Source organism: Myzus persicae, unplaced genomic scaffold, assembly GCF_001856785.1.
Source record: "Myzus persicae strain clone G006 unplaced genomic scaffold, MPER_G0061.0, whole genome shotgun sequence".
NCBI classification, from domain to species: domain Eukaryota; kingdom Metazoa; phylum Arthropoda; class Insecta; order Hemiptera; family Aphididae; genus Myzus; species Myzus persicae.
Window position 1 is genome coordinate 1,146,906 of NW_019104155.1, and position 23,188 is coordinate 1,170,093.

The 23,188-nt window shown below is 26.3% G+C and overlaps 1 protein-coding gene across 1 annotated transcript in view; it reads right to left on the reverse strand.

The window, feature by feature from the left end:
* The window catches only part of LOC111039391 (metabotropic glutamate receptor 2), a 170,691-nt gene that overhangs the window by 144,455 nt on the left and 3,048 nt on the right, over positions 1–23,188 (reverse strand). The window contains exon 2 of the mRNA XM_022322901.1: positions 12,790–13,306. Coding sequence (XP_022178593.1) covers positions 12,790–13,210 — 421 coding nt within the window. The 5' untranslated portion in view covers positions 13,211–13,306. The remainder of the gene's footprint in view (positions 1–12,789; positions 13,307–23,188) is intronic.

Here is a 23,188-nt window from a genome sequence, read left to right on the forward strand (position 1 = left end):
TTTAAGTGTTAGTTATAGAACTATGTTCTATTCCTAGATATGATACTATTTGGCTGGTATATGCAGTTTGATATTTTCCTAACATCGTAAATGATATTATTATTAGTTGGTAATATAAATAAATAAAACATTATAATGACCACTTACGTGCCATCTATATTATTATAAAATTACAATAAGGTTTGAAACAATATTATTTGTTATGTTGGCATTTTATATATTTACACGTTCAAACATTACATTTTGCATCAGCCAATACATTCAAGGAGCTTATCTTTCCTTCTTTTTTGGCAAGTAAAATTCTGTTTGAAACCCACATGGACATGGCCTCAATTCAGCATCGTTTATTTACTTATTATTATTATTATTTGTTTATTTATTTACTTAAGCAAATATATTACCTTTACGGCTAGCGTGCGATTTATAGAGTTTAACTTCTCACCCGCTAATCATCGTAGAGTCCACAAGAGGTGTCCCTGAATTCGTCTCGTAGAGACGAAGCCACGGACACTCCTTATTCCTTGTTCCTGTAGGATGTGTAAGACACGCCGTATATACTTCGTAGTAATTTCTAACAATATCCCAAATTTCAGGGGGGCGGTATCGATGGATTCATCAAGACAAAACGATTCCAAAAAACGCAAGACCGAAGTCGTAGGTGTATAAGGAGTCGAGCTATCTCAAAACGAAATGGCCATGTACACGAGCAGTATAAACTGGTTCCTGCACTACAACACAACGGAGTGACTCGCAACCCCAATTTTCGCATGACTTAAACTCCCGTTAAGCCAAACTTTGCAAACCAATATTGCCGTGAGATTGCTTAAAAGAAGCACAGCAAGCTGAAGAAACTTTTTAACCAACCCACTTAAAAACGATGCACTTTAAGTTTTAAACGAAAAAGAAAACTACGGAGAGTCGACAATGTACGTGTTCCCGGTGATATTATTATTCACGACTGTAATATTATTATTCGAGGCTGTGATATTATTATTCGCAACTGATTCTGTACCTATCTATATTGTTATAACCTAAGATGAGGATAAAAGAAATAGGTATAGAACATTTGAAAAACAATCTATTTAATTATTTAATTGTGCCATATTATTGAGAAAAAAGTTTTATATTTCTTACAAACGCAGAGAGATATAGACAAAAAACTCAATTCATATAGGTATCAATGAACATTGTAAATCGTGATATAAATAGCTAATTTGTATACATTTTTTTTTCTAGTAGGATTGTTGTGGAAGAAATTAAGATAATAATATAGCAATAACATTATAAATTCTTTATTCGCTTGCTGCTGACCTACTTATAATGAGTAGGTAGGTAATAATATTAAGTATGCTTTTATGTAACTTCTTCCTGATTACACCCTTTCCATACTCTCCATCGTGTAACCATAAGGTTACAATTATAATTTATAATGTTATTATATAAGCATATTATACCACATACATAATGTGTAAAGTATTAATAATTATTGTGAAGGCTAAATTGTATGTAAGAGTAATAATAAGAAAAACTTTATCTAACTTTAGAATATAAACTCATACAATATGCATACAGTTTTTTTAATATTTTTTTAACTATTTCGGTATTTTTGTAAGTTTAAATGTGTTTATTCCATACTATAATAAATATTACTATTCCTGTATGAATAGTTAATATGCAATCAATTAAAATCATTAATGAACATATTTATTTTAACTAACTAAGTTTTAAGTTTATAAGACAAAATTTTAAAAATAAATAAAACTTGAGAGTTGAGATACTCATTTTCTGATTTTCATTGAACTATGGTTTCAAATTACATGAAAAAACCACAACTGCACCAAATAAAAAGGCTTATTTTCAAATACTAAATAGACATTATTAAGTTATAGTTAATGAAATATATATATATATATTGTTATTTATCCATAGTATAAATGAAAAAATAAAAATTTTAACCAGAATTTGTTATGAAAAAGTGTTCTATAATGTGATTTTTCATACAGTGTCCGGTGTTCCATCATTTACAAATTTAATTATACCACAATACAACACCTCTTCCCACACATTTCAATACCCATTAATATGTTAAAATATAATACAATCTGCATATATACCCGACATAATATATTGTACCAGTAATGCTCAATCATGCTTTACCAGATTTTCTAAATCAATTTTAAAACTATCGACTACGGTGAGAAGTAACTTTACAACCCAGATTATACATAATCATCAAATAAAAAATAATCACTATTGTTTATCTAGTCCACTATAATTTTGAATTCATGATTATTTTCCATATAATTATACATTTTTTAATAAACATATTTGTTTCAATACTTAAAGTCTTACATAGGTAATTCATTATGTAATCTTCATAGAAATTGTAATAAATAGCAATAAATTGCATAAATAAAATTATTTACATAACTATCGTCATAATTTTAATAAAAGCCACAATGTATTTTTATACACAAAGGGTTGATACCTGGTTTCCTTAGGAAGTTTGAAACTTTACCATTATTTACCATAATATATCACAATTTTGTCATGTTCTCGTGAATATAATTTATTACAACCTTATTATTTATCCTAGTACAAATATATAGCAAACAAGTCAACTGTATAAAATTAGTGTAAATAGATATTATGTATGAATAATAATAGCACATGCACACTTTTTCACGGACAATAGAGTATCAAGTCCGGGTGTCATCTGAAATCAACCCATGAAATAAAATCCAAGAACTATTTTTTTTTTGTTACACAATAAAGTCAGAGAATGAATATGGTTTAAAATAGTAGATATTTCCCACACATTTTTCGACAATTCGATTAAATTAAATGACAAGACTACTCGATTTGACAGAACACGCGTAGTTATTCTGCGAATTCCAGTCGAAAAGTATAATATTCAAAAAAGTGACATTTTTTTGGTTATAGACGTTATAGTACCTATGAGGATATACCTTTGAACAATTCACATTGTAGCTTATAAATATTGTAACACGGAAACCTAAGACAATAAGTCGACCAAATACAGTGTTCATATATTATCCATCGAAGAACATTTACTGTATGACCTAAGAGACAGGTTTTTTTTCATAATACTATTAGTTATTAATACTGAAACAAATTAAAGAACTTCATCATATATTAAAATTTCAAAACAATCTAATCATATTTAAAACAAAATAACTTAGATAACGCCCACTTAAGAAAACATACTAGAGTTAATACTAATTTCCAATCGATACTTCAAACTATAAACATTTGCTTTTTCTGTATTAAGTTTTGTTTTTATGATTGATATAAAAAACAGAAAATGCCGAAATTCAATTCCATTAATTAATATCATTTATGATAACTTGATTAGACCTATCATCAAAAGTTCTATAGTTTTCATTTATTTAATTTTATTTGCTTTCCAAATTGTAAATTCAAATAGATACTTAGAGGCTAGATTTATATATTTTCGTACTATTTTCAAATAAATAAATTTATTATAATGTTTTACTGTTTTTGTATAAGCATGTTTATGTATTTAAGTACATCAATGAAAAATTTAAATATTTATAAAAATATATGTAAGTACATCAAAAGTTTTATAAATAATTGACTCAATTTTAATGTGGTTGGAAATGTTAAAACAATTAATTGTAATAATATTTTGTTTATTACAGCGAAATCAATATTTTAAACAGTCCCGAGTACCAATTCGTATAGGATACCGGTTACCTTAGAATGGTTGGTACGTATTAACCAACACGACTGCTTATGGATCGACGCACATCAATAAACCCTATTTTATCATCATAAAGCACTCAAAGAATATCCTCTTAAACCGTAAGGAATCAAGACTTATCATTTTCATTATAATATTATATTTCTTAGTTCTTATTCAAATATAGAAAATTATGGGTCAATTACATATATTTAAAATCATTTTTTACATCACCTACGTTTAAAAATTGTTTTTTGTATGTTATTACATTTGAGTAAATTAGGATAATATATGATTATTAAAGAAAAGTAACGTATCTAAAATACAAAATACATAATAGAACAATTCACATATTATTGAAACTAAGACAAATAATTTGTTTTGATTTGATCGCATTGTTATATTTCATTTATTTTGAAAACCGAGTTACATCTGTTGACAAAAGGTAATATTATATTAGTGTCATTTTAAGAAATTTTTCATAATTGTGTTAATTATGTAATATTCTGCCATGCATATATTATAACAAAACTATAATTAAAGTAATCGTACGTGATTATTATGACGGAAGTTTGAATTACTAGATAAATCGTAGCTTATTGCCGAAGTTGATTATTTGTGAACATTCGCCAGACACAAACAGTTCAAATACACCAAGTTCGGTACACAATGGGATAGTGCCAACCATTTTGATAAACGATCACAGAATCTGCAGTGACCGCTAACACATTTAAAATACCAATACGTAAAATATGTTCCGTTAATTTAGGTAAAAACAATTGCTAATGTAACACCCTTATTAAAATAAAACAATATTATTGAAATTTAATTCAACAAACCTTATTTTTTAATTGGTATTATTATATTTCTTGATTCTAAATTACAGTTTCATGTTATTCAAAAAGTTCATTGAATATGAAATACAACAATTATTACTTAATACTTTGTTATTAGATCGTTTTACCTAAGAAATACGATTTTTGTAGTACGATTGGGTAATACGTGGATTCTCAATCTCTATTATCAAAGTCAATGAATTTATACATTCATAAGTAAAATGATGACGTCTTTTTCTCATGTATAACTATGGCTAAATAACTATAGGTATGTGATGGCAACTTCGTGATACGCTGGAGTCATGGCCGCCACTGAAATTGCATATTTCCACTTCGATTTATTACCAAGACAATAAAAAAATATTAATTCCATGCTAAATCATGCAAAATAGATATATAATATATTGCATATTAGTACGTACGTAGCCCATAACTAAAATGGTTCTCAATGCAATCATACCTAGTTATTTAGCCATGGGTATTTCTAAAATATTTTTTTGGTCGTTTATTTCATCACATCGTAATTTGGTTTCGGCTAACAATATTTGTCTGACATTATACTTCAATTTTAGTATAGACGAAGGACATTTTAAGTCAAATTATTCTTATAATTTATATGAATAACAGAACTCTATATTTTATTGTGTTATCCTTGAAAATTATGATTTATAAAAAGAAATCGTAATATTTTTTTTTTTAAATTTATATATCCTATTCCTATACCAAATGTTTAGCAATCCAATACAAAGCGGATTAAAATCATATCAAAGAAATAAAGTCAAAGTAATTTTTATAAAATTTAATTTCAGCTCTAAATTAAATTAAAAGAAAAAATACATTTTAACTTAAATAATATGTTGTTTAACGATTTATCACACGAAATCACCTACATGAAATTCCATCTGTTAATCTAGACAACCAAACCATAGCAGTTTTGTATTAAATTATTGGTGGTACGTAGTTATAAACGTCTAAAACAAACCGGTTGTTTGATGTGTTTTAAATGTTACCAAGAAAAAATAGATAGGTATAATCACAGTTGAAATAGTTTTTTACAGTATACGCGTTTCCTTCACCTCCGATCGTAGTTCTTCACTTCTGATGAGTTGATTTTTTCAATGTTATATACTATATATGTACATTTAATGGTAGCCAATACAAAGGGGAGAGCTACGATATAGGTGAAGTAGAAAAATATCTGAGCGGGGATATGTATTAGAAGACTGTGATGACACAAACTATTTTGTCGTAGGTGTTACTAAGCAGTAGATATCGGGTGTACCAAGTTATTGAGTAGACCACTGTAATGGATGTGTTCAATTTGAATTCAATAAAAAATCGTTATATGTGAAAAATATATTGAACGGAGACGGACAGTCTTCATTTCTTTGGATATTTTGTCATAATATATTTATAGTGCTTTTAGTAATGATTTTTTCTATTATTATTACGGTAGGTTGAACTAATTTTCCAATAAAACTCTCATGATATTATATTAAATTAAATATTAATTTATTGGTATGATTTAATTTCATATAATATTACTAGCTATTATTTACTTACAAGTCAATACTGATGTACAATAAAGTGGTGTGAATTGGTTCGTGGTATAAATATAAGTGTATGTGTTTCAAAAATAGCATAAGGCGTAACTGCCTAATGGTCATAATATACTGGAAAGGACGACGACAGAAGTGCTGCTAAATTGCCTATTCAAGACGCCGTGTTACCATTATATTTTATACTACGGAACGCAGGAATGAAAAAATGGAGTTAGCTGAGTGGGTTGAAGCCTCCACGCCCGTAATGTCCAGAGAAAATATTAAAAATGAAGTGTTTATATGCTATTTTTTTTACAATTTCAGCACCACAAAGCACCATCGACAAACAAAAAATGAATAAAATTGTTTGAAACATTAATTGATATCGGTTAGAATTTTGAGTACGGTAACATCAAGTTATTTTTTTATCGTTATAAACATCTGTCAATTTCAAAAAAAAAATTGAAATGCATAAAAATTGATATTTTAAAAACATAAAATGGAACATTTTTTTACTCCTTTATGTATCTATTGATTGTTATTCTTCAATTTTTTTTTAATATTTTATTTCTTGTGGTATTAAACATATTTATTATCCCCCCCCCCTCCAACTTCCCTTTCAAAATAATACTCTGTATACGCCCCTCCAATTAAAGGATAGTACATTGATAAAAAAAAATGTGAATCATACGCTTACGATCCGCTATGCTTAATCGGTTTAACACTTTTTTACCACTGTTCAATCATTTAAATTACGGAAATCCCAGAAAATGACTGTAATCAAAACAATTCTAAACTGGAGACAACAATTACTATAGAGTAACGCAGTTTTATTGGAATGAATTCTAAGAACCTGAGTATTTTATAAAGAATTTCATTATTATGAAGCTTTGGGTTAAAACGCTTTTAAATCAAAATCATGTACAAAATTACTAGAAAACCAATCGTGAGATTCGTGAATGACACGATTTTAATGAATGTTGATAAAATTATCTGTCCATTAAAAATTGTTCAACATAGACAACTATGATTTAATTTAATAGTCATGTTCTAACTACCATTCAATTTTTGATCTAAATTGTTTTCTATACCTAGTTTTATTTTTAACAAAATGAAAACATAAGTGCATAAAACAAATAAAAACTTATAAATGCAAAAAATAAAAAAATAAATTTCATTATAAAACGATTTTTTTTTACTATACAAATAAATAGTTTTAGTTTATGTTTGACCTTAAACTTTTCTTTGTTAGATTCAACTTTTAGTGTCTATTTCTATTTATTAAGACGGACCTAGTTACATTTAAAAATAAACTATTGGTTGCTCCTTTTTTAATTACTCTAATATTAACGAAAACTAGACAAGGCTCTTTATTTTAACAAACGTTGCTGAAAACTAAAGATGATAAACTTTTGTCTGTTAATTGGCATCTCACGATTTAATCTTGCCAATTATGTAGTTAAAATTTATTATTCTTATATTAAGTTCACAATATTTTATCTGGACATTTCTCAAAAACTGAATAATCCCATTCATACTATAAATTATAAAAAGCATTAATCCTAATAAATATATGTCAACAATATTGTATTTTGTATTTAATCAAATTTAAAATAACGAGCATTATGTCTATTTTAAACACTGGTATTTTCTCTGCTAAGTATCTCATTTAAATACAACTGTTGAAATGTTATGGAAGTATGGACAAGGTGAGGAGATTTAATTTCTCTGACAAACAAAAAAAAAATAATTTGGTCACAAAAGTAGGATACAAAATATTTTATTAATACTTAAATAGATAAAAGGACTTTCATTTTATTTTAAATGGAATCAAATATTTTTGATTTAGATTCTGAGAGGAGCGATAAATATATTAATTTCACAAGGAAATATGATTTTTTTTATAAACTTTAAATTACATTTTTTGTTTTTAAACTGCAGAAATTTAAACTTGAAATTTTCATCAAATATTCATATAAGCATTTAATAGACATGAAATAGTTTTCGAAATATTTTGGGTCTTCTTGTGTTATTTAGAAGTATTTTAAATGTTCAACTTTATTTAGACTTTTTAATTTATTATAAGATTGTTGATTGAAAATATTGTACAAGGTTTCTCCAGTGGCAAAGCGTCATATGAAACAATAAAAAAACATCTACCTTCTTAAAATACGGGAACTATTAATTATTGAAATAATACATGTAATAAAATATTTATCTTTCAAAATGTCAGAATAATATATTTCAATATTTGTCATAATCTTTTCTTTTATTTATACCATTATGGTATTCTTAGAATAGTCTAGTTGAGGGTCAGCATTCAAGCTTACGGTGCCTGACGTGGCGGGTCATTCCAGTAAACATCCAGACACAGTATAAATATAAATATGAGACGACAGCGATGTCTCATTTTTTGGGGGCGCGGTGTGCCCCCGAGAATTGAAAAGTGAATGGTGATTACCAGACGGTCTCGAGTTTCATATTTTTGTTTTACTTTATGTTTCAGTAATCGTCACCGTCAAGCCATCAACCGCCACAAACCCCGTTTTAGATTGGTTTTATTTTACTGTTCATTAATTTTTGTTTTTCGACGTCTCCCCGACGTAATGACTCACGCCTCGCCACTGAACTCCTCATACCAATTATAAAAAATCAAAAATACATTAGTCACAATATTTTTTACAATCGTTTAAAGTTTATGTTTTCACAAAATAATTCAAAATTGTGAACATTTTAAATATTTAAAACGATTTTAGTTTTTTATTATTAATTTCTAAACACATTAACATTTTCAATCTATTTTATCTATTATAACTAATTTAAAGCTATTTACACCACACATTTCTTCACATTGGTCTTAATTCTATTGAATTATGAGTATAAAAACAATAACAAAGTATAGGTAGTTGATTTTTCTAGTGGTATTGAGAAAGTATTGTGTAAATGTGTGTAATTGATAAAATAAATGTAATATGAAATATTCTAGGCTGGCAGACTGTCTCCGCTCATTTTTCTCTCGTTTTTCGTTTACAATTATAGGTATTAGATATTTGTGTCTTTGGATCCACATTTAACACATCAATTAAAGTGACCTTCTTGACACCTACTATACAGCAAATTTATACCCACTTTCCCACCTTTTTATGTTTATTGATAAAAATTGATTAAATGACGTGTTAAATATTATATTTTTTTATATACCTGAACTCTAATCAATCACAATAATTTGTATTTAGAGCAACCTAAATATAGCCTGTAGGCTATAGGTAGGTACTATAATAACTATAATAATAGACACAGATATTTTTTATTTTATTTATTTTTATTTAAATTAATATCGAAAGATTACTGGGCCTCACTGAGGAAAACTCGTGTGGAGGCCCATGAGTTATCTTAGATTACAAATAATTCTTATTGTTTTAAGGTACATGTTACATTTTTAAAAAACAAATAAGCAGTTTTTCATAAATAAATCACATAAATAATTCTAGTAACTATTATAAGCGTTAAATTAGTATGTTACATACAATTTTATGTTTTACACACATATTCATATCGTAGCCAGTGGATATGATGTACCTTGTCAACGTAATGCTTAACAGTTCCTGCATCATCGTCGATACCACAAAAAAAAGACATGATGTACCAACCTACATAGCTATTAAATATTATAAATATAAATGATTACACATAGGAGCTTAAAAATCATGATTTTGTTTAAAATATTAACTTTTAAAAGCATTAAATAAAATGAGAAAATTCTTAAACTTTCTTACACTTTGTAGTTTTGTATTATTTCTTAGAATAATGTACGTCAATGTTTTATCTGAGCCAACGATAAACACCATAATATAATAATTTATTTTAAGCGAGTTCACCCATAAATTAGATCTATCAGCCTTCATTCGTAATGAATGAGAAGAATGAGATGAAATAAAAGTCAACTAGATAACAACTAACATTTAGATACAAAAAGAATCCACATATTTCTTAGTCTTCTGAAAAGACCATGCAATAAGTTACTAATTTTTATGCTACCAAAATGTTTAATTATATTTTCGTCACATTTTGATAAAATGCATTTTTAAGGAAATTATCATGTAAATATATTTAAATATTTAAATTAATAATTCAAAACAAATTTATTTTATGAATATTAAATTTAAAAATAGTGAGTCAAGTTTTATTAGTAATTTTTTTTATCATATTTAAATAATTATAAATTTTTAACAATTAATACTTATTGAATGTATAACAACCATGTTTCATAAACAAAAAACTGTATGACACAAAACATTGTGCACTGTAATTATTAAATGTTCCTTTGGTGTATTTTCTCAGTTCTTATGAATATATTTTAGGTTTTTTTTTAGTAACATACCTTTTATGAGTTTTAAGGAGATTGGAAACAGTGGTTTTTTACTATAGTCGACTTAAAAACTGAGCTATTTAAAAAATGTACTATTCAATACTTATTCTTCATGAAATGCTTAACAGTTTATACAACCTGTTTCTCTAAAAATTATTATGTAAGTGATTCCACTAAACTCACCATTTACGATCAGTTTCTCTACACAAACCATATTTTTAAAATGTAATTGAGGCGATAGATGCAATGTAGTCACAGGACTAGGTGAAGAGTGGCCATCTACCTGCTATAAGGGGGCACCTCGGAGATATTATAATTTAGAATAAAACAATGACACAAATATTTATCTCTATATCTCTAAAGTTACGAGCAAAATTTAAAAACAATTAAAAACTAAAATAAACGTGTAAATTGGATCCCTATATATTATTTAGATTATTAACAAATAATAAAGACTCGGTGGGACTGGGAAAACGATTTTAATATCATTGATTAGGGGTAGCTATATTTCTTTAGCTATTTATTTCTTCTAATTGACCCGACAGACGTTGTCCTGTTCTGTTACAAAGATGTGGCTGGTTTATATTAATCAACATAATGAGTATACCGATTACTACTCAAAATTACAATGATCATGTATGGTTGAGAGAAAGAGTTATATTGGCTGCAAAAAACATCGGTGTCAACGAAATGAATTTTTAGATTCAAAATAAGATAGCTGACAAATTAATGAGATACAAATCGATTGATTCCGTTAATAACCAAGATGATGTAGTTAACTATCCTACTGAGTTTTTAAATTAGCTGAAATTGCCTGGATTACCACCTCATAATCTGCAATTATAAATAGGATCGGTAATAATTATGTTGAGGAATATAAACCAATCACGTCTTTGTAATAGCACTCGACTTGCGGTGAAGAAATAAATAAACGACGTCATCGAAACCACAATTTTGAAAGAAAAGTACAAAGGCGAAGACGTTTTGATTTCAGGGAGGCCTTTGATTCCGAAAGACATGCCATTCGACTTTAAACGGTTGCAATTTCCAGTGCGGCTAGCATTTGCAATGTCGATAAATAAATCTCAAGAACAGTCGTTAAATGTTTGTGGCATTAATCTTGAAAATCCATGTTTTTCACATGGCCAATTATATGTCACCTGTTCCCGTGTCGGAATACCAACAAAACTATTCATATACGCTCAAAAAAAAAACATTAATGATGTCGTATCTTATCATAAAGCATTAAAATAATAAACACTTTTTTTTATTAATTATACCGATTCGAATTCAATATTCATAATTAAGACAGGACAACGTCTATCGGGTCAGCTAGGAATTCTATAAATTATATAACTGATCTCGCGCACTTCTTTGCCAGTTAAAAATACCAATTTCATATGATTTAAAATATGTGTCCAATTCGTCATTTAATATCTGGCGTAGTGATGTTCAAAACTTCACACGACAAAGTCCCATGAATTAACCTCCATCTTAATCTCCGTTAAAAGTTTTTTAACACAGTCATATAAAATGCATGTCTAAAATCATATTCAATCATAACAATTTTTTTTTCATATTCTTAACTTTATATAGTTGTAAAGATGAAATAATATTTTTAAAATTGGTACCAGATAACTACTAATTGCTGGTTTCTTATTTATCTATACTAAATCATGTAACTAATAACAACTCTATAATAAAAAAAAATATATTATTATTATTTTTATGAAAAATTCTTAGATTTGCAATAAAAAAATTAAGAGCCACTTACTGAGATAAAATATAGCCCTTGGGAAGTGTAACTTTCTAGTGTCTTATTTTTAAATTTTTTTTTTAATCGGTCATATTGTTCTAGAGACTACCCCGAACAAACGAACAATTTTTTTACTTTATATAATTTTAGTATTGATATAGATAAGTCATAATAATTATATGAGTTTTATTTAATTTAAAATTAAACAGAAAATATTTATATTGTGGGAGTGCATAACATTGTTCATTTACTTAGGGCGCTATTCTACCTCTGACCTTAAATAGTCATAATGTTCTAGTGATTTAAAACGACGCCTTAAAATCTATAAAATCATTTGTTATTTACTGTTTCTCTATGAAGAAAAAAAACATTAAGCCATATGGAATATTCTCATAAAGTTGGGATTCGTGTTTAACTGTAAGTCACTGGTGACACAATGATGAAAAACACATAATTGAGACACAAATAATATTGTTTGCTGTAGCCTATAACGGGAACATAATATTTGAAAATATACAAACAAAATAAGCTTTTATGAGATCAAAATTAATGTTAAAACTGACCTTTTATGAAGTCTATAGCCATTTCCAATCCATACGTATCCTTGTCGCAGTCGTCCAATATAAGTGCTCCAATTTTAAACTTGGTCCACTGCTTGTTGATTTGATCCAAGGTATAGAGCATCGTCTCCACAGTCTGTATACCACCTTGAGCCATTATCGGACCGCAAGTGAACTGTGTATCCTCCCGGGAATGAACCATCATCAGTCCACCGAGAAGCAAATCGCCCTCGACTACAGCCTCTTTTTTCAAGGGCCATACAAACTGCTCCGTGGAAAGTCCGGAATGCCGCATATGACGCATGCGCACTTCTGGAAACGGAGTCTGCGACACTCGACGAAGCCATCCCGTATGATTCAAACACACCACAAACGGAGACCACAGCACAACTAGAGTTATGAGTGTATAAAATCCGGCTGCCATTTTGAGTTTTAAAAGAAATGAACCCGGTCCAGTGTCCACAACATACGGTGTTTAAAAACTCAGGTCCCCATCGGTGAATTCAATCGTCCGACCTACCTAAACATAAATATGAACATTAGATTACAAAATCGTGAAATCTTGTATATAAAGCCTTATAAATATATGAAAAAAACCGGGGAAGTCTATCTGCTGTTTGGAGTGATGTTGACACTATCTCATCATTGAGTAAATTATTATAATGGATGTGTTAAAATTGAATCTAAAAGTAAATCAGTTCATATGAAAAACGATTCTTGTCAGAAAACACCTTCCTTTCTGTCTAAGGATATTTTATCATATTTTATTATTTAATATATATATATAGGTATTAAATCATTTCATAAGTGAAAAGGTTACCAAGATTGATTTAAACTAGTTGCTATACTTAAGAATAAGCTGTTAATACTGTTTATTCTCTTTTTTATTCAAGCCACTCTTCTAGCTTGTGAATACTAATTAAAATATAAAAGAAATACATTTTTAATTCAAATATATAAAGAACAGTGACAAAATATACTATGTTAAGTCTTAAACAAAAAAAATACCAAAGAACTAAAAGATTTTTACATATTTTATAAAAATATAATTATATTTCATTGAATATTTTTAAATAATCTGAATTCAGATTATTAAAAGTGCATATGAATATTTACAAACATAAAAATAAATAATTATATTTAATAGAATGCACCTATAAGAAGTATAAGAAAATATAGTAATTCGTTATTAATTGACAAAAATGTTATTGGGTTACTACTGACTAGATGAAAAGTGAGAAAACCACTTAAAAAAAGAGCATGTGTGTATTTATTTCAATAAAATAAATAAGAGTTAATATTATCATTGCTGGAATGAATACACAAAGATTTCAGTTCAAACAATTGTTTACAATCGAAATAAAATGTCATCAATACTATAAAGGTGAAATTCAATAACTGAAACCTAAATGTTATATTTTACGGCAATAATTAAGATACCTATACCTAACAAAATTAATTGGTATTTAAATTTTCAACAATAAATCTGTCTACTAACTATATCTGTACACTATAAAGAGACGTTTTATAAAGCCCATTAATGAATAAGCTATTCAAATTTAGTCATTTTCAATAGACCTCCATGGAATATCTTAGAACATAAATTTATATCATTTTCTCTTTCAATCAACATAAATTATGGTTAAAAACTTTAAAATGTCTTAACAAAAAATAATTTTTTAACTAAAAATGTCAAATATCTCTTAAAACACTATAATATTACATATAATAGTTTTATTAAAATTATATAATAATAATTAGTATTATTATTTAATGTTATCGTACATGTATTTTAATATCAATATTTAGATTAGCTATTTTAATAATATTTGATAATTTATATTATATTTATAAATATTTACCGTTTATTAATTTCAATATAGTATTTGCATATATTTTGTTTAGTTTTACACTTAAGGCACTTATCTCAGTAAAATCATAAAACGAGACAATAAAAAAAGTTCAACAGCAAAAACAAAAAAATTCCCAACAAATGTTTGATGAATAAAATCTCACACTGCGTTTTTAGCAAACAATCGTGTAAAATTAAAATTAATAATAGATCAATTTTGCTATCTTAATACTTTTATGCTATTTCATATTCGATTTACCTTTTTTTAAAACATCGACTGAATAATAAAATAGTAAATATTGAATAACAATAGTATAAAACAAAAGTAGGAATCATAAAAATGTAATATTATATTAAGTAGAGTTTTTTACAGTTTTCTAAAAAAACTACAGTAAAAAATTACTTAACGTTTTTGAAGGGCTCCTCCTACCCAAAAGGAGTGATAAAATATAAAAAACTTGAAAAAACATGTAACATTTTGCAACGAAAAGAAACCTTGCCTCGGTCAGAGTCCAAAACGACCTTCGTGTCACATGAAAACATGAAAAAAGGTTTACTTAAACCTTTGAACTACATTTCAATAAGAATAAAATATTGTATACTATATCAATATAAACCTAACGTAACATATATTATTTTCCTTAGAACATTTATAATAAATTGCATCACATAAGTAAATATATTAGAAAATAATACGAACTACCTACCTAAATAAAATATCACAGCTAAATATTTGTAATTATAAATAATCCAATTATAATAAAACAATGATCAAAAAACGAATACTGAGTTACATATCTAACTGCAAACATAAAAAGCTAATCACAAATACATTTAAAGACTAAAATTGAATTGAATATTACATTTCTAAAACATTAAAATTGTAATTTTTATATTTTTTTTACCAACAATTTTTTTAGATGCAATAAATCATAAATTATGTTGATATTTGTTTTATACTATTTAATTAGATTAAATTATGAATTATTTAAATTAAGTATTTTGAATAAACAAAAAATAAAATGTATACAATTTTAATACGGTTTTAGAAAAAAAATTAAAGGTTTATACTCTATTTTTAAACATAATAAGACAAAGCATTTGAATAATATTAAAATTTTAATTTTATTATCATCTACGTAAACATTAAAATGCTTAAAACAAATCATATTTGTTTTCAAAAATTAATTCTCGTACTGACAATCTCCAAGGATACACAATTTTTTTACCATGTACTACACATTATTAAAAAAAACCACTATATATTTTATTTTAAACCGGTCAAAATATCTTATTTTAAAATTGCTATTTTAATTTTTAAAACTATTTTGATATTTAATAATTAAAGGCACTTCATACTCCACCAATTAGTTATTTTCTTAACAGAAACTTTTTTTTAAATCGACCGAATTAGTAGTCATAAAAATAATATAGAAACATACTTATCATTTTTTTGCAAACAGTAACAAAAAATCAATTTTTGCATCAGATATTTTTGGTGATTGAATGCAGTCTACTCAACAAGACAATTTCCTTTGGGAGTTATCATTATGTATATATATATCTTTATGCTTTTATTTTGTGAGTTTTGCGTCCACGGAAAATATATTTTCAACATAGGTATTTTGTTATATATAATCCCGTGGGTTTAACTCATTTTTCGGTTACTCCATTCATCCATATTTGATTTGGAAATATTATCAACACTTACGGTATTTTTCTTAGTACATTAACTCAGTGACACAAATTTATTATTACTGCATACGAGGCATATAAACCATTTTTATCTTCAAATAATATAGCAATATATTATGTGAATAAAAACTATATTAAATTACATTGTATTCAATCATAACTCATAAGTTAATATGTTTAATTTATGAATAACATTTACGAATATCGAGTTAAAATTATACTAAAAATTTGATAAAAACAAATACTTATGTAAACAGAATGAACAGACACATATTATTACCTAATGACAAATGGATTAGTATCTGTCAAATATTTTACAATAATTTATTCATAGTTAATCAAAATTAATCAAACACAGTATTAGCATAGTTATAAGTCAAAATAGAATTGTTATAAAATGCGTATAATAAAATATGTATTGATGCAGATGCAACAATAATACTTCAGTGTTTTTTTTTTTCATGATGCTACTTTATGTATCCGTGACACTCAACTTTAGACAACTTATACAAAATAAACGCGTTTTTTTTGTCATGATTCGGAATTCACTTTGCACAAAATATTGTATAGGTTTTATGTACAACGTTCATTTTATGTAATTAATGTTTTATGCTAACTTCACCCTTAATCTACAAACTATGACTAACCCATTGATGTAATACAATAATTTATAATGTTCAGCTTTAGTAAACTGTAAAATATTAAACCCTAATTACATTTGTAGATATACATAATATTTTAATATTACCATGACTAAACATAGTATGTTTTTTATTGCTATAATTAATAATAATCACATCAGTCTGGTTATCGGTGTTCATAATTTATTATTTACATCATACACAAAGGCATATTCAAATTTCATAAAAGAAATCTGATAAATTTAAAAAAACAAATTATTATATTTTCTGAATAGGGGGCCTAGAAGTTGGGTAAGTTAAGGAGAAGTAACAAATTGCATAATTATAAATTAATTTTATTATCTTAACATTTAATTTGAAAACACATTAAAATTCTAAAAGTATATAATCGTTTTCATACAACCAAAAACATAAAATATAATAAACAAATTATGTCTTATGTCGAAAATCAAGTAGATCAACAGTATTTTCTAGTGTCGCTTGTATAAACTAATTCTCTGTTGTTTGCTTATCTTAATGGCAATGTTTAATTATTTTTAAACCGAAATAGAATTTCTTTTTAAAAATAAAACACTTGCTATGAATAAAAAACTCAATAACATGTAAACGAAATCAAAAATTCTGTAGACTTAAAAATATAATTTCAAAAATAAAAAATAACATTTAAAATTTAAACCGATTCTATTTTAATACGCCTCGTAATATTACTGATTGTCCTTAAAACAAAATTTTTGTTATTATTTTAAAGCTATATTATAATGTTCATCAATAAAATAGAGATTAAACAATTATTATATGTATTTTAAACAAACATGTCACAATCACATATTACAATAGATATGACTATTAATGAAACAGAAGTACACTATACACTATTATTATACTGCAACTTAAAAGTAAAAACTAAAAGTGCTCATCAGTCTGTTAATGTAATAGCCAATAGGCATCGGTTGGAAAATAACTTATTATATTATAAGTTTGTATTTATATACATTTTACTCGAAACGCTTTATGTAACAACTGCAGTTAGCCAGTTAATATTTCATGAATCGATTTTCTCGTATGTTTCATCAATTTTTTTTAAGTATAAAAACATATTGTGCAATCTACCCTTATGTTATACTGTATATATTTTTTATATTTTCCTGCCTAACATTGATCCGTCTAACTCAATTCTTCGTCTCTATTCATAGCATTCTCAAATACGAACGTTACTTGAATAACAGTACAGCTAAAACATTAACACCCATCGAATGTTTCAAAAAATAAAGACCCACATACACACGATGACAAAGCACCACCCATACCAGTAGGTAGGTACTACGTAGATGTTCCGAAACAGAAACAGAAACGTACAAAAAAAAACGCCTTAACAACCATAGGTATTTCCTTTTGGCATCCATGAAATAACCACATGATACGCCATGTTTACAAATTCGGAGTGGCGAAAAATCTATTTATTTCTACTTTTGTCACCATGAAAGACGTACACTTATTTGGGCCTACGTAATCAGGTATACGCCATGTATGTATGCTATTAATAAAGTCATTCTTCAATAAGTGCAAAGAAACACATTTATTAAAGGCTTTGTTGTAAAATATAGAAAGGAAGAAAATAAAGGATGGCAGGTATAATAAAGGAATTCCTAGTCGTTTGGCAATCTATCATAAATTATAATAATAGTCTTATAATACCTTAGATGTATAATATGTATAAGTTCCCAAGCAATGGATGTCATATTAATTTATTGTACATATCTTGTTCAATGACGACATACTATCCTTTATATGTTAATAATAATAATATGACATCATCCATAGCCACCCCTAATACGCACTTAAAATATGGATTTTCATACATTTTTAACTAACATTTTATGACGCTGATAACTATGTGGTAATAATTTATGAAATATTGAAAACGCCTCAAAATTACATTTAAATAAGTTCGGTTTTAATGTGAATACATACAAAATAATAATGCATATTAGTATTACCCATATACATTATTATAATAATAAAAAAAAATTGTATACATTATACAAACATATCTTAATTCAAAAACTACAGAATCCAAATACGTTGTACAATAAATAAAATTATCCATGTTAAAAATACAATAATAAGTAATAACAATGTATTATACATATGATATTTTGTTTAAATAAATATTCCTTATATTGATTGAAACCTTAGATTTTTTTTTTAAATCATTGAAATGGCAAATTTAAAAAACGTATGTTTATTTTTGGCTAACTTCTTTTAAAATTAACACTTAAATACACTATATTTTTAATAGTTTTTGTACCAAATATTATAATTGTAATTCCTATTCCTGCCTTACTGTATCCTGAAATCAAAATAATATGTCATTATTAGACCATGTACATTTATTTTATTTGGATTTGTAGAATTATTATGTTTAATCAATGATCAATAGTTTATTAAAAATATTCACTATACTTTAATCGCTTATAATTTATGAACATGTACAAAAAAAGTATAAAGTTGTTCATACTCGATAGTTTATTTTTTAGGCATTCTTAATGAAACAGCGTTGAATATATATTCAGTAGTTATTGGCATTACTCAGCCACTTATTTCATATAATTTAATAAAAATAATATTTAATTACTTATTTTAGCAATACAAATATAGCTTAATAACATTTAAGAGATAGTCATTAAGTCTATTGCTCGAGATAATAATCTATTTTGTTTTATTAAATTCTAAATAACCCACTACTCTGTATTATAAACTTCTATATTGTTTTGTTACCTGTGATACCGCATATAATAGGTAGGTATAGTAATAATTTTGAAATGTTGTTTATGAGTTTTTCAAACTTTTCAATTTATTTTGTTCGAATTTAAATTAGCAAAATTGTATACATTTGTATTAAACAAATACTGTTAATTACATTTTGGAAAGAGGAAATTGTATGACATTTCTTTTATTTATTGGGTAGGTACAACTTTTATTGATATCAGGTAAAGAGTAATAATTGAGAGTTAATCAGTGGTTATACTAGAAGTCTGACAGATTTAAGCAACAAAGCAATACAATGACACAATCAGACCGTACTTATAGGAAACTAGTGGTAGTGTTTTGTAGTTCGTCGACAACAGAACTCCATTGTTAAGACTCAAATTTTAGAGGGGAAAAAGGAGAATTCGGAAAATGGTCTAAGGTACCTACTGAATGTATTCAAATGTTTTTAATTCAGTTAACGATATCCTTAAACTGGATGGTATTGCAGTCTTCGAGCTTCACACATTTATTAAAAATTTTAAATTACTTATTGTATGCAATGTTGCCTTATTTCATCATTAAGCTGTTTGTTCATTCAAATACATTATGTTATTTAGTTGACAGTTGGATTTATTTTGTAACCAAAGACTTAATTCTTATATTTTATATTTTATACATACATTATCGTGCATAAATAATAAATTATATATTTAAATTAATATAAAAATAAATAATAAACATCATGAGACACGCTAATCTTTAAAAGTAGTTTTTGTAACATTTGAAATAATCCAAATAGTAACGTATGTATCATTAAATTATTCCATCACACATTTATTTTGTTGTTTTTTTTGTTTCTTTGTATTGTATGCAAGTGCTTTTGTATTTTGAGTCCGATAATAGAGAGACTATCTCTTTTTGCTACACAAATGATAAATTGAGAATCGATTAACCTACAAGGTTTGTTTACGGAAATAATATTTTTGAAGTAAAAAATAACTAAAAAAGCAGGCTGAGCAAAATCGATTGCATTGAGTGCTGTCATGAAGGTTCATCTTCGCTGATAAACGAGTATAAATAACATTTTTTTGTTTCGATCTCATAGAAAAAAAGACTATTAGTATGGGGTTTTAAGAGTAGTATTCTCAGTATGTGATTTTTCACTTGATATCTGATCTGAAATGTGTTCAACCTTCGATTGCGCGTTTGAAATACACCCAATATTTATAGGGAAACTACAATTATAGATAGATGACTTAAAGCAAAAGGTAAAGTATAAATTATTCTCAAAGAATGTCAGATAAAAAAAAAGTTCTACATGTAATAAATAAATGATAAAAATATTTAAGTTCATCAAACAATATCTAAAACTTTTTGTATACAATATATTATATTTATTATATCATTTAAAATAATATAATAATTGAATGAATATGATGGTCATGTTACGTCAATATTTACGTAATATATACAATGGTATGTTACTATATAATAAGTACACACAAAAGATATATAAAAAGAGGGGCAAGTGGGTAAGGTTCTGCTGTACACTAGGTGTCTAGAAAATTCACTGTAATGGATGTGTTAAATTTGTATTCAACAGAAAAATCATTGTAATACTGCATGAAAAACGATTCGGAGATAATCCATCCACATTTGAACTTAAAACGTTTATAAAAAAAACTGTATTTATATATTTATTAAATTTTTGGTTACAGTATCCACGATTTATGTGAAAAATTGTTCTACCTTTTTATTTGTTAGCTTTAAAAAAATGTATATTTTATAAATTTTTAATTATAAAATTATTTGCAAATTTTCAATTTGATAAATTTGAATTTTAAATGATTATAAAAAAAATATGCCTATGTAATTTTATTACTTTTAAATTCATATTATAACATGAGTGAGAAACCTTGTGTTAAATTTTTAAGATTTTTGACTCAACGAATATAATTTTATTGACATTTATAGATAAATAAACTAAAGAAATTGAAAATTGAAAATGTATGTAAACAGCTAAAAACTAGTCAATATTTTATCAAATATAAAGAATAATAAAATAAACATTTGGAGTAAATTTCAAGTATCTCCGGTTATTCATTTTTGAATTACAGCAAAATAAGAAAATCGTTCCATGAGAAATCGAGTGAATCGAGTGTCATAAAAATTTGAACTTCAAAAGCGCATAAAAATGTAATTTGACTTTCCACTAGATATTTATTTTTGTTAAAGGTAGCCAGACTTATGAGCAATCTTGAACTACATTTTCAAATCTTAGATATAAAAATGTTATAAATTTCTTACTCAAAATTATTTGCAAATTGACTTGTGATTTTAATGAATTTTGTTAAAATATTAACTTCACACTCTCATAAAATATTATTGTGGATTTACGCTCAACTTTTTAATTACCACTAATAACAACTTATGATGAACATTGTATTAAATTTACAAGTTTTTTAACCAATAAAACATTTTCTTATCAACATTAGTTTTAAAAAAACTAATAACAATCTAAAATATAATTTGCCTATAAATAGCTCAAAATGAATCAAAATATTTTGAAAATATTAAGGTGTACAGAAAATTCTAAGAGAAAAAATCAGTGAGAATTTCGTATGTCAACAGTCATTTGTTTTAAAATTACATTTTTTTCAATTTTACTTGACTTTAGATATTAAGACCATTTTAAAATTATCGATTTGTCAGATCCTCACACTTAATTAGACACACTTGTTTTGTACCTAATACATATTATAATATGCCTTAAAATTTTTAAACCAAAACGAATTTCATTGATTGTGAGTTATAGTTTTGACTAACGTGATCTGTACCAAAAAAATATACAAATATAAAAATGTTTGATTCTAATTTCTAATCATACTATTAGCCAAAAATATCAATTTTTGACTTAAAACATTTATTCCATTCACCAAATAAGTGTATGATGGTATACCATTATGTTTAATTGGAGAGCAAAGTATTATTTACCAATTATTTACGATATTCAAGCAAAAATAGGAATTTCATGAATAACGTTAATAAGTAATATAATATGAAATCATAGACCTTTTAATCATATGGTCTGACCCATCCAATACCAAATACATAGATAGTATCAATGGTCAGTGTAAATAAGTACATTAAGTGTAAATATATAGTATAAAATATATAAATAATATATTATACAGTAACAGAGTAACTCAATAACGGAAAAAAAAAACACGTATTTTATTCTTAACACAATGGAAATGTGAAAAGGACCGATCTATTGGTTGAGGGTAGGAAATTAACAATATTGATAATAACATAATCTACATTTACCTGATATTATCGTTATTCTCTGTGAAGCCACTAGGCGAATGTAGGCGTAATGTATTTGTCATTTGTTATTATTATGTTTTTTAAGTTATCTATAGTAATTTCATGAAATCATAGGGAATTGACACCGCCATTTTAA